Source organism: Mycteria americana, chromosome 2, assembly GCF_035582795.1.
Source record: "Mycteria americana isolate JAX WOST 10 ecotype Jacksonville Zoo and Gardens chromosome 2, USCA_MyAme_1.0, whole genome shotgun sequence".
NCBI lineage: Eukaryota > Metazoa > Chordata > Aves > Ciconiiformes > Ciconiidae > Mycteria > Mycteria americana.
Genome location: NC_134366.1, coordinates 149,526,743 through 149,540,172, shown reverse-complemented (window position 1 = coordinate 149,540,172; position 13,430 = coordinate 149,526,743). Strand labels below are relative to the sequence as shown.

The window sequence follows — 13,430 nt, the reverse complement described above, 5'->3', positions numbered from 1 at the left end:
TCCAGCATGCGTAGTCGTGGCCGAGTGGTTAAGGCGATGGACTAGAAATCCATTGGGGTCTCCCCGCGCAGGTTCGAATCCTGCCGACTACGACCGCAGTCTAATGGCGCGGTGATATTTTTTAAATTTTTTTAAATTTTTTTCCTTTCCTTTCACTGCCGTCTCCCGGGGGTCGTGGGGCGGCGGGGCGGGCCGGGTGCGCGGCTGCGGACGAGCTCCACAGGCGCCCCACAGGCATCCCCCAAACCCCGCCGGGCGCGGAGACTCCGCCCCTGCCGGCGCCGGCTGGTGCGGGCCGCCTTGGCAACCGCTGGCGGCGGCAAGATGGCGGACGACTTGGACCGACTACTGGATGAAGTGGAGAGGCGGCTCTGCCGCCTGCCGGGGCGGGGGGCGGCGGGCGACCACCGGCACGACGACGGCGAGGCGGAGGAGAGGGCGGCGGCGGCGAAGGAGGGCAGGTTAGCGGTGCTGCGTAGGTCCCGGCGCCCTCACGCACCTCCCCGCCGAGCGGGCGGCCGCTGGGCTGGCGCGCAGCCCGCCCTGTGGGGCGGAGGGGGTCGGCGTCCGGCGAGACCCCTCAGGAACGGAAGATACTGAGGTTCGGGAACCGAAATGCTGGCCGGCGGTCAACGAATATCCCCTGTCGTCCTTATTTTTAAACACAAAAGTCGTGTGCCAGCGAGCTGAGTTACTTCACATAGTCTTTGTTTCTTGGGAGTATCCCAACCTCGGATTAAATATGGCGTTTAAAGCTGCACTTATTTGCTTGTGAGTTAGGATCAGGGATTACTTAGCTCTGTAACTGACCTCGTGATAGATATAAAACATCTATAAATCTTGCGATTCAGAGCAGGAAGAACTTTAGCAATAACATTATCAAACGTTTTATTCTGTTGATACTTCAGTCATTTATGCATTCTGTTCATACTTTTTCTATTAACCATATCTTCTACAGTAAGCATGTAACTTACACTCTACACTTCCAGGTATCCACCTCAAATTTCACAATTTTCAAAATGACAGTCTGAATACCGACAGTTTCAGTCGTGGCAGGGTCACTGCTGGCAGTACTGCGGTCTGCCACACCGCTGCCTGCCCTCAGGTTTCCGTCCCAGCCCTCACAAGTGTCTTTGCCTGCCCTCAGGTTTCCATCTGGACCCTCAGGTTTCCATCCTGGCCCTCACAGGTGTCTTTGCTTGCCCTTAGGTTTCCATCCCAGTCCTTGCTGGTGTCTCAGACTCTGGTTAGAAGGTCTGTGGACCAGAGAGGCTTGGCCAGATGCCTCCACAGGTGGGCTGCTGAGTGCTTACCCAAGATGCCAAGAGTCCCAGGCAAGGATCTTGAAGAGCCAAATGACTAATACAAGACCAACAAGCCCACTACCTTTGGCCACATTACTGGAGTTCCCCATTGTTTGCATAATGGTCAGATGAGCACCTAAATTTAGTCAATCTAATTACAATATTTTACAAAATCACAGAGTTTTCTTCTTTCTCAGGAGTAGATTTGTTCTTGATTGGTTGATGCAGCAGCACTACAGGCCTCCCTTTCTTTGACAAAGAGCTAGCAAACAGCAGACTTGAGTGACAAGACTCCTCACTTGAGTGAAAGCAAAGTGCAGGGTGGTCTCTCTAAATGCATACAATTCAGCAGGAATTCCTTCAGAACCCCTGCAGTTGTATAGCATGGGGAGAGAAATCCCTCTGACCTTTTTATATTCCTGCTGCTGAAGATTAGTGTGAAAAATCAGGGCTGTCCAATTTGTTGCTCAGTAAGTGCGGCATGGGTTATATTATCATAGTTTTATTCAGGGTTGGAAGTGGTTGGAAATAAAAGAAGCAAGCAAAAATAAGACCTTTGATGGGACAGTTCAACAGGGACTGAAAGGCATCATCCCGCAGGTTACATCTGTCCAGTCATGATTTGGATGTCCTACTTTAGATACTACAGAAATATTAGAGGAAAAAGGCTATAACTAATTTTATATTTTAATTTACAATTCTTAGAACTGCTCTGGTCATGCAACAAAATCAAGGGTGATTTGTTTGTTTTTCAGATCAGCTAAACTGTTAATGAGTGCTGGCAGCAGTGAAGAAGATATAGACAACATTATTGATGAAATCTGTAATGACAGCAGCTTTGCCAAAACACCTCTGGTGAGTAGGAGTCTGGAGAAATGCAGAACGGATGAGGTTCAGCGATGGAAAGAAAAGCATCATAAACTAAAACTGTTTTAAAGCAAAAAATGAACTAAAACAAGCTGTAGGATAAACTTGGAAAATAAAGCAGAAAGGAGAATGCAACAATCCTATAGTAGTGTCAGATATCACAGAATCACGGCATGGTTGAGGTTGGAAGGGACCTCTGGGGGTCATCTGGTCTACCTGCTCAAGCAGGGCCACCTAGAGCTGGTTGCCCAGGACCATGTTCTGGTGGCTTTTGAATATCTCCAAGGATGGAGACTCTACAGCCTCTCTAAGTAACCTGGTCCAGTGTCTGACCACCCTCACAAGAATTAAAGAAGTTTTTTCATATGTTTAACTGGAATTTCTTGTATTTCAATTTGTGCCCATTGCCTCTCCTACTGTGAGTGGGCCCCACTGAGAAGAGTCTGGCTACATCTTCTTTATTCTTCCCCATCCTGTATTTTTATACATTGATAAGATTCTCCTGACTCTTGTCTTCTCCAGGCTAAACAATTCCAGCTCTCTTAGCCTCTACCTGTATGTCAGATGGTCTAAGTCCTTAACCACCATTATGTCCATGTCTCTTTTGTACTGGGCACAGCACTCCAGAAATGTCTATGAGGCCATATCTGGAGTACTGTGTCCAGTTCTGGGCTCCCCAGTACAAAAGAGAGATGGAGCTACTGGAGAGCCTCCAGCAAAGGACCATGGAGATGATTAAGAGACTGGAGTATTTCTCGTATGAGGAGAGGCTGAGAGAGCTGGGACTGTTCAGCCTGGAGACAAGAAGGTTCCAGGGGGATCTTATCAATGTGTGTAAATACCTGATGGGTGGAGTAAAGAGGCCAGACTCTCCTCGGTAGTGCCCAGTGACAGGACAAGAGGCGATGGGCACAAAATGAAACACATGAAATTCCATCTGTACACAAGAAAACACTTTTTTACTGTGAGGGTGGTCAAACACTGGGACAGGCTGCCCAGAGAGGTTGTGGAGTCTCCATCTGTGGAGATTTTCAAAACCCAACTGGACACAGTCCTGGCCAAGCTGCTGAAGCTGACCCTGCTTTGAGCAGGAGGGTTGGCCTAGATAATCTCAAGAGGTCCCTTCCAACCAAAATGATTCTGTGATTCTGTCTCACCAGTGCTGACTAGAGAGGAGGGATCGCCTCCCTTGACTTGCTGGCAATGTCCCTCCTAATGTAGCCCAGGATACTGTTGGCCTTCTGTGCTGCAAGGGCACACTGCTGTCTCATGGTCAACTCATCATCGATTACATTTCCCACAGCCTTCTCTGCAAAGCTGCTTTCCAGCTGGTCAGCTGACAGTGTGTTCTGGTGTGTGAGGGTTATTCCTCCCCAGGGGCAGGAGTTTGCATTTCCCCTTAGTTGAACTTCAAGAGATTCCTCTCAGCGCAGTTCTGCAGTCTGTTGAGGTCCCTCTGAATGGCAGCGCAGTCATCTGGCATACCAACCACTGCTCCCCGTTTTGTATCATCTGCAAATGACTTCTGTTGTTTGACAGCAGGAAATGAAGCCGCAGACAATCAGAGTGATAATAAGATATTCACTGAAAATAGATATTCATTTAGGTATCATCAGTAGAAAATGGTGTTGTTTATACTTCATAACCCCCTGTGGAGATTCTCTTATTTTCATGAGTGATGTTGGTTTTGCTTTGTTTGTCTTTGATTTCTTACAGAGTGGCTAAATCTGAACCAACAAAAAACGCTTGTATACCACAATATGTATGTCTGAGTGAGAGTGAATTATGTCAGTAAATTTGTATACTTTTATCATTTTATATCACTAGGAATTCCCATTTAGGATCTAGAATTCTAGTATTCTAGAATTCAAATAAACTGTTTTATGTGCAGCAAATGATAAACTTTTAAAACTTTTAAGTCTTTGATGTGTTTTCAGTAAAACAAAAGCTCAAAAACATTGAGAAGTTTCCTAAATTAAAACTGTTTTTAAAAGCAAAATTATTAAAAGAGGGCATGAAATACTAAGTCTTGATCGTACAGTCGAAGTGATCATGTGGTGTTGAATTCCTTCAGGCAGAGCTAGGAATTCAGTATGGGAAGAGAAGCCTTGCTCCTCATTTATCTGTTACTTCAGCAGCTTTTGTCTCAAAGAGCCTCACAGAAACCTGAGCAAGAAAATTCCAAAATTCTTAGTCCCCTTCTTCTGTGACTAAGATTTTCTGGCTCCTGCTTATTAAGTAAAACAAAATATTGTTACCTTGCTGTAATGCTGCCTTTTATTCTTTGATTGCTTTTTAAATAGAAATTGAAGTCTAACTCTGCAAGTCTCACACCTGAAAGCAATAGTGCTGTTGTACAGGCTCATAGGAAAAGGTAAGTGAAAAATGTTTCGGCTGGTTGAACATAGCTTGATTATAGCTTGTTGTCAGTCTAATAATATTGCTACTGTTTAATCTGTGTTGGCATTAACTAAGAAAGAAACTGAGTATTTAGAGAAGCATTCTTTTTAAAGAAAAACAAAGATGAACAGATAATTTTGCAGAATTACTAATGTGCTTTCATGTGGTCAAAATTATTTATTATAAATTTATTAATTATTTAAGCTATTGAACAACAGCTTCCTTTGCCTTGTGGACATATACATTTTTCAAATGCTGCAATATATAGTCCCATGTATATTTGGTATAGAGAGTGGTTGTCGTAGAGTTTTTCTTTGAACATACTGGTAACAGAAATTTTAAAATTCTATAGTTTGTCAGCATTTGGATGCTTTGCCTATATTTAATAAATATTATTTTAGAAATACCATGCTGTTAAACTAGGAGAAGCATTGTACTACTTTCTCCAAAATGTTTTGCTTTAATTTAATATTTTTTAATGAAATCTGTGTAGATGCTGTCCAGTGTACTTGGGTGGAAGCTCTTCACCATATGGCATAGGAACAAATATTTCAAAAAGGTAGGAAATGTGGAAAAAAAAAAGTTCTACTTGCTTTATCATTATTTTTATTCACAGCTGTGTTTCTGTGGTGGTACCGAGTTCCGTGTTTGAACTGGACAGGACAGTCCTACCTTAATCTAAACATATGGCTGCCTGTAACTGCAGTTGAAGTCAGCTGGTCCCTTCCAGTCCTCTGTTGCTGACCACTAGATCTTTTGTTTGTTTGAGGAGTTGAAAGATGCGTGCAAACGAGACTCCAAAAATCAGTAATATGTAGGTAAGGAAATTGCTGCTGTAGAGTATTGTTATTTTTCCCTGCTTCTCTTCAGCTTTCTATGTGATTCTGAGTATCTCACTTCAATCAGTGGGCTGGTTTAAGTCATCCCAGAGCCTGAACTGAAAATAGCCAGAATGCTTTGCAACTGCAGCTGAATTTAGTAGGAGAGGTACTTAAAAGATTTATCCCCAACATGCTATAAAACATTATTGCATTTCCATGTGGGATTTTTTTGTAGTAAGTAATTATGTACTTGATGCATATTTGGATGCTGGTCAGGTGCCATGCCAATGAGGAAGACCAAAGAGAATATATCAAGAGAATATCAGTTTATTTTCTGTGTTCAGTGAGGTTAGGAGCCTGTAAAAATAATACATGATCATATAGTTAAAACACATACCGTAATGAATGTACCAGAGATGTAAAAAAATTAAGATTACAGGTAACCTTGCTTCTAGTATTTCTGAGTGAGCGCTGTACTTTAAAACCGTTGTGATCTGTGCAGCTTCTCTGACTGCAATAAGCTCTCGGAGCTTTCTGTTCTTCTTTGACCAGAACATGTGATCAACTACGTTGTACTGCTTGCGACTTCCGTGTGTCACTTTTCAATGACTACATCTGGGATCAGTCCTGTGATTATCTTTTTTTCAGGTATGTCTGAGGTGGGTTTGGTATTGTGTTACTGTGCTTTGGGGCTTGATAGGAACAGGAGAGACTAAAAGTCATGAGCACTCCTGTGTTACCTAAAAAGGAGCATGTGTGCAACCTGTTCGGTGATCAGATGGGAAAGTCTGCAGGGAGAGGGATGGAACATCTCCCATAATCTGTTTTCATGCCTTTCCATTTCTTCCCCCTTCACTCTCCTTCTCTGCTTTTAAAAATAATTCAAGTTTCATGGATCAAAAGGCACCTTTACTGCTGAAATAAGCAGATAATCTGTGTGATGGGTTGGCCTCTACTGCGCCATTGCAGGATGCCCACAAAATAAATGCAGACTGTTCAGCATGTACTTCTCAGCATTCCTTCAATCATACAGACTGTGAATGTTTCAAGTCAGATTTTCTTTTTTCCAGTACCAAGTATTATGTTGTCATATTCAGTGAAAATCAAATAGTTTGATTTCTTAACAGACTTACCAGTGAGGAAGACCAAAGAGAATATATATGTCTTTTTGAAGCAAGGATTCATTAAATGGAGGGGTGGGATTTTTGTTTTCTTGTTATATTGTGACGTCTTTGACTTTAATTATTTCAATTTTTTTTGAAGACTTAAAATTAGGGAGTTCTTATTTCCAGTTTCTCTAAAACTGTATCTAATGCCAAGACTTAGTGAAGGTTAATGTAGTAGGCAAGCTCCTAATACAGACATCAAATTTGAATTCCTCTTATTTTAGTAAAGTCTCTGTGTGTGCCCGTTAACTGATGGAGGTATGGGATGTGTTCAGAGTATGTGCTTGGCCACCAGGGGTGTAACAGCTGGAGTAGAACAGTCATGGATACATCATCTCCTTTTCCGTTATTTTTCTTGTATTACATGTTAGGTTTTTCCTGTATTTTCCTTCCAGTTTCAAAATTTGTATTTCTCTTTGAATGAAAATCTTATTTTCCCATTATTTAAAGCAGCACTAAAAATACAGTGCTGCACTTGTCTCCTGAGATGAGTTTGGTAGCTGGAAAGGTTAAATGGAAATATGATTCTTTTATTTACTCAAAGTCTAAATTATTCTGCTTCTGAGATCTTGAAATTAATTAAATTTTAAAAAAAGACATAAAAGGCATTAGTATCAGATACTTGTAACATTGATTAAAGTCTGTAATCTTTATAAAGATATTTAGCTATTTATTTTGACTAACCTGAATTTTAAAAAGCAGACTTGAAGATTAAAATTTTGCCTCCATGAATATGTGTCTGACCTCTTTTTCTAAAAATTCTTCCTGTGATGTTTGTTGTGGGTTTTCTTTATTTAGCTGGGCTTGTTAATGTTGTTTTTGAGCAATTCAGCAGCCAGTAATTGATGGCCAGGAGGAGCTCATGAGAGCAGGGATAGTTAAAATGCTAAATTTTCACTTGTTTTTTGAAACAACTTGGTTTTGTAATAGCCATGCTGATTTTTCATTTGTTGTGGTTGATGCTTGCACAGAAATTATTTGTGGTTCGATGTACATTCTTCTCTCTGATGGCCGTTTCATTTCAGTCACTTTAACAACCATCCTGAGTAACAGTTCCTGATGCAAAGTTTAACTCTGTAATTGTACCCATTCTGCATAGGGATTTTTACAGTAAGTTTGATAAGATAAATACATTTTTGGATAATTTCTTAACACGAGAATTAACTCTACCTGGTTTTCTTCCCAGCTCTTTCTCTGGAGGCTGACACAGGGTCTCTAAACCCAACAGAGAACATTGCTTATAAAAACATCAATCTCCAGCTGATCTGAGAATACAGCAACCACACACTGAGACTGCTCTCAGGAAAGGATTGTGTTCAAAACAGAATTTAAACATATCCCTACATTAATTCAAAACAGTGGTACTCAGAAATGTTCTTAAGAGTTTTTCTGAATTGAAATGGCCTCATGAATCTTTTTTCTTTAAAAAAAAAAATGCATGATCCTAAACTGAATTCACTTGATTGGCAGGAATAACATGCCTGAGCTCAGCAAACTAAGAGCGAAGATGATAAAGAAGAAAGGAGCACGAGCATATGCCTGTCAGTGCAGCTGGAGATCCATTGATGAATTAACTGACATCCAAACAGACCAGCAGCTTCGGTGGGTTTGTGGTAAACATGCAGAATGAAGTCCTCTTGTGTGTGGTACCTATTTGTGTGGAAACAGGTCATAAACTCAGTTTGTTTCCCACACAGTTTTCTGAGAACAGATGGAAACCTGAATACTTGTATCTAGAAATAGTTTATAACACCCAGACTTCAACGTGAAAACTTTTTTTCAATTTAACTGTCTTGCAAGCAATATGGGGAGTTGAATTATTAGAAGAAACAACCAATTTTGAGGCTTTCTGGAAGCTGAATGAGGTTAAACTCATGCTCAGTAGTGTTAAAGAAAGGAAGGTAAAATCAACAGATTTAGGCATGGGGCAAAGCACCTTGAGGCTGTTCCTCATATCTAGCGGAGAGCCTTATTTCCCATGTCTGCAAAATCTTGGACTCAAAATGGTGGGTTGGGATGCAGCCATGACACACAAGCGTAGGAATTCCTGCACGGAAATTAATACTGCTGCTCTGCTTTGCTCATAGCTGTTAATGAGCAAGTGGTTGTAGATCTCTTAAAAAATGACTGCAAGATCAGCTCTCACCTCGAAGGTTTCAGCACACCCCAAAACTTCACTTTCTTTTACCCACCAGTAGCCAAAAACTGCAGGTGCTGGAAATTTCCTTCCAGTTCCTACTGCTTTCTTCAAAGCACTTTCTGCTGACTAAAGACTTTTACCACAGTGAATTTCTTGGACTTCCCTTCAGCCTTGACTGCAAGAGGTGAACAAGTTATTATGCAATTGTTAAATATTGTGCAATTTTAAAGAGATTCTGAAGAGTCTATGACATTTCTATCAATATTTTCAGGGGACAAAAAGGCTCAGGCTTTTAAGAGTGAGAAAATATGTATCCCCACTGACATTCAAATTTGGATTTTTTTCAGTTTCACTTAGCTTTCACTTCAGCTTCACTTCAAAATACTACATATGCTGGAAGTGTAACTGTCCTGTTTCAACACATTCCCTTCCCCCAATAACGTTGTAAAACTACTTCCAGTATGATGTTACTTGGTGAATTGTCTTGATTACAGTTAATGTCGCTATAGTTTATGAGCTCTTTCTTTTCATTATGTATAAATAACACAGGAGATGGATTTGGGGTTTGGGCAGGCAGAGAGGAAGGAAAGGATTACCAGTCCTAGCAATTACTGCATTGAAAAGTGTCTCAAAATGGGAAGTCTGTCAGTATTTTTGCTATGCAGTATGTGATACTGTACAGATAAATTCAAAATTAATTACTTTGTGCAATTCTAGCTATACAGAGCCATTTCTTTTTTTGCGAAGTTTTGCTCACGGCCCTGATCTGTACATTGTCAGTCTGTTCTTTTTCTGAGCTTTTCCAAAACCATGGTCTTTCTTATAGAGGTCATCTCTCGAATCTGTCACTTTGTACCCCTCTGAAAGAGCAGATCCCAGCAGTGACCAGAGGTATAATGTACTCTGCATCGTGCTCACCTGCCCTCCATGAGTGTTTTTTTAGAACCCGCAGAGGACCAGCAGTGTGCCTGGGAGGCCTGGCAGTGCTTACGTACGTGGTGCTTCAGTGCTCTATAGAGTGCCTGTTCCAGTGCCACATGCGGCCTTGCTAGTAGGTTCAGAGGTGAGTTGGCTTTGGAGAGGTACTACCTGGCATAATGGTATAGACATATTTAGGGTCGTGTATTGTTTTCTATGCAATTGGTGTTTCAGGCTGAAGTTTCAACTGCTAGAGTCTAAAACTGCAGGTTCAGGAGACAGAGAGACGCAGAGACCAGTTGATAAATGCTCAGTAAGCTACTGGAAGAGGTCTGCTTGCTTTTCTGTTCTTTGTGAAGAGATAGCCCCCGTGTGGACTGTAAGCAGTAAGTGCTCCTGGGTTTTCTTCAGGTGGGCCTGAGCGATTGCCATTCCCAGAGAACATCGGTGCTAATGGTAAGAGAAGAACCCAGCAGTAGTATGTAATTTATTAACAAGCTCTAGAGAAGCAGCAGCCTACTTTCCATTCTTCTTGAAGAAGAAGAATGCATTTCAAAAAGTGCTAAGTTGCCTTGTCTTGCCTGTTCCAAGGCCATTTGAAACTGATGACCAAGTAGCCCCACAGTATGCTCTTTTGGCCTGGATTTGCACTGGAACTTGTGCCACAATGTAGGGAACAAGTTAGGCTTGAAACTTGTGAGCAGGAAACAGGGAAAATCCTAACACCCATCTTAGTTCATAACACCAACTCTTGCGTGACTTGGAAAAGGAGCATGTCTCCTGTACCCTGTTTTAAACAAAGCAACAGAAATAGTCACCCCCTCTGGAACAGTTTGCACTACCAAGTGTGTGGCGCAAACTGTGCGGAAACAAAAGTTCAAGACCTCCATTCTAGTGATTTTTATGACAAGAAGACAGCCTGCAGCACTTGAAAAGTGGAGGCTAGGAAGGAATTGAGACAAAAGGACTAAGAGTGTAGGAGAAGCAAAAAGGATTAACACCAATATCTGTTCACAACAACAGTCAGCATTTCTCCTAGGTCACCTCATCCCTCAGTCTTCGGTTAGTCTGGAGAGTTGTAGAAAGGGAGTTTTCCTTCTGGATAGAGTTGTCAGGCAACTGTATCACTAACGCCATTAAGGCTGCACTCCAAGCACTGAAAATGTTAGAAGAGAATCTTAATTGGTAAATGTAAGTGGAAACCTGTGCATTCCCCTGAAATCATCATGTTTATTCAAGTGTAGTTACTTGTTTCTGGCCTTGGTCAGAATGGTGGGACATGACAGCTCTTTGTCCAAGTGAAGTTTTAAACATGTGTGGAAATAATGCTTGTTGTATTGGTTCTCATTACAGAATTTAGCATATTTCTAGATCTGAGAATAGTTACTATGTCATTAAATATAATTATTTTGTTGGAAAGAGGAGTGGTATTAGGTATTTGATTTCCCTTCCCATGCTTTCTTCAGTTACATGTTACAAACCACTCCAACGTCCTCAAATGAAAAGAATGTAAAGAAAAGTAAAATTGGGGCTTGGATGTTCATTTGATGAAGGTATTGTAAGATTGCACAAGGTTTTCAAGATGTAGCCCAGATCCTAAGTGATACTTCTGTGTCGGTTATCTGAGATAGCAGGGATTATGTAAAGAATTTTGTTTAAGAATGCCATTCAGCTGTTGTCAAACGGAAGTACTGGAGAACAGTTTTGCCAAGTATAAATGTGACCATTGTTTTCCTCCAGTTTTTTGCTTTGGAAGAAATAATACCATTTCTGTTTGTGAAATGGGCAAGGCGAAAACTTGAGACTTTCATTTTGCTAGGGTGATATGCTTGGAAATTTTCTAGCCTGCAGCATTAGTCTGCAGCAGATCCCTCAAGAAAACAAAAGCAATGAAGGATGACAAAATGAGAATTTACGCAAAAGCATTCACTTGGAAATGTAGTCAGTGGTTTAATGTCATGCCAGCTCTTCTAAATCTGTGTTCCTGCAGTACTTCTGGATAGGAATCCAATTATGATGTACATAGTACATTTTGATAGGTTTTCTTTATCAAATTTTAATGTGCTGTTCTAACTATATTTCTCTTGTTTATACCTGCAAACTATGGAGGGTGTCCAACCCAGATGCTGAATATAGCTCAGAACAGTAATTATTAAGGATCTTGCCCTGCCGTAAAATTTAACGTACGGAAGCATAATAGCATTACATATTGCAAGCTCTGCATTGTATAAAATTGAATAAAGATTTTGTTTCTCTGAACACCCATTTCAGTTTTGTACTGAAGGCATTCCGAAAATGCTAGGCACTGGAAGCTGCCGCTTGTTGAAAGACGGCTCACTTCTCTTGTTTCCTGACATGTGAGTCTTTGGGTCATGTAACCAGCACATGTGGTAGTCACACAGTAGGAGAGGGACTGTGCTGGGAGCTGTGTAGGCAAATTTTCCTTCCTGCCAGGCTCTTTTTGCAGAAGACTTGACCAGTTTTGTCTGTTGTGTGACACCCAGTAACTGCAGACAGGCCAACCTGGAAGGGGCTGGAGTAAAGCAGTGTCAGGTGCTGCCTGTTTGTGAGGGCCACATACGATGCCTGGGACTTGGCATGTGTGCTTTGAGGAGAGTATTTTTCAAATGTCAGCACTTCAATAAAACAAAAGGTTGGAACAAATCTGAACTGTGTGTTGTGTAAATTCTATTGTGTTGTTCCTATCCAAGAGAAGCCTTGTGAAAATTATGTAGGACCATGTTTTCTGTCTCAGAAGGGTTATGAAATGCCCTTAATACAAAAACGTAGTCCAGCTCATAAGAAACAGTAAGTACTGTTGTGTGTGTTTTCTCACATCAGTGGGGATGTAGCAAATAATATCTGAGAAGTAAATGAGCTTTAGCATTCTTTACCAGATAACATGAGGAGAGCACATTAAATTGTAGAGAACTCATAAAGGTAGATGCATTTACCACATTTCTTGGATGTTTACTTAGAACAAAAGGTGGAGCCAGCTGCTGTGGAAGGTGGCATATAGCTAAACTTCTTGCACCGTGGGATGCTGGTACCTTTGTGTATCAGTCAAGGCAGGTTGTCACTACCATCTTAGTGGTCACTTCAAAGAGGGAGATCAATCAAGGAATCGCAGCATTTGCTATCCCCTGGATCTTGCTGTAGAAAGCTGTTCTTAGTACCAAGAAGAAGTTGCTCTACAACAGATCTTGTTTCTCCATCATGAAGAAATGCTGCGTGGCGTACATTAGAGTAATAGACATAAATATTTCCTATACTCCATTCTGAATTTGGACTCCAGGTGTTGGTGCTGTTCAGGCAGTAATTACTTCCCAGACTTCGTGGGCAGTGTGGACTTGGTGACAACACGCAGAAAACACCCACTGCCTCAGGAGTACTCCTGACTTACTTACCTTACTTACAACTTGCAGTGTCACAGTGCACCGTTAGAAGGTAGTGTCCATATATGTTTATTTCACATTGAAAACTTTTATTCTGTAGTGCTTTAAATGTAATTTGGGCTAAGATGTGATTGTACGATCTAGTCTGCAGAGGGCAGAGCAACACTGCGGAGTGTTATACTTCAGGCTTCTGCTTCACTAAGACAAGCTCCTACTTCTTTTTTCTGTAATAATGAAGGTTTACATTCAACGGACCGAGGCTTCTTGCATTTGTTTTCTAATAGTGTAATTATAAGTGGGGTAGCCACATCTGTGGCCACTCCATTTGATTTTTGTGTGACTTCATCCAAACGGTCCTCAAGTGGTCCTTGACCAATACTGAAGCAGATTAACTTTTTTAGCTGTCAGCTAAAGAAGCG

At 41.4% G+C, this 13,430-nt stretch overlaps 1 protein-coding gene and 1 non-coding gene across 2 annotated transcripts; both read left to right on the top strand.

Moving 5' to 3' along the window:
- Positions 1-10: 10 nt before the first annotated feature.
- TRNAS-AGA (transfer RNA serine (anticodon AGA)) lies at positions 11-92 on the top strand. Its single transcript has one exon. It is a non-coding gene; the product is annotated as a tRNA-Ser (tRNA).
- Positions 93-313: 221 nt separating this feature from the next.
- CFAP418 (cilia and flagella associated protein 418) lies at positions 314-12,227 on the top strand. Its single transcript, XM_075494975.1, has 6 exons — positions 314-461; positions 2,060-2,159; positions 4,475-4,545; positions 5,065-5,130; positions 5,945-6,040; positions 8,029-12,227. Exons 1-6 carry the CDS (start codon positions 325-327, stop codon positions 8,186-8,188), a joined length of 630 nt encoding a protein of 209 aa, XP_075351090.1. The 5' UTR covers positions 314-324; the 3' UTR covers positions 8,189-12,227.
- Positions 12,228-13,430: the final 1,203 nt, after the last annotated feature.

What these genes read in the sequence shown, in the direction of transcription:
- CFAP418 (XM_075494975.1), top strand. Translation starts at nt 325, where the DNA reads ATGGCGGACGACTTGGACCGACTACTGGATGAAGTGGAGAGGCGGCTC. An exon ending in GCTTTGCCAAAACACCTCTG is followed by an intron (nt 2,160 to 4,474) that starts GTGAGTAGGAGT and finishes CTTTTTAAATAG; the next exon opens with AAATTGAAGTCTAACTCTGC. An exon ending in TGTGATTATCTTTTTTTCAG is followed by an intron (nt 6,041 to 8,028) that starts GTATGTCTGAGG and finishes CTTGATTGGCAG; the next exon opens with GAATAACATGCCTGAGCTCA.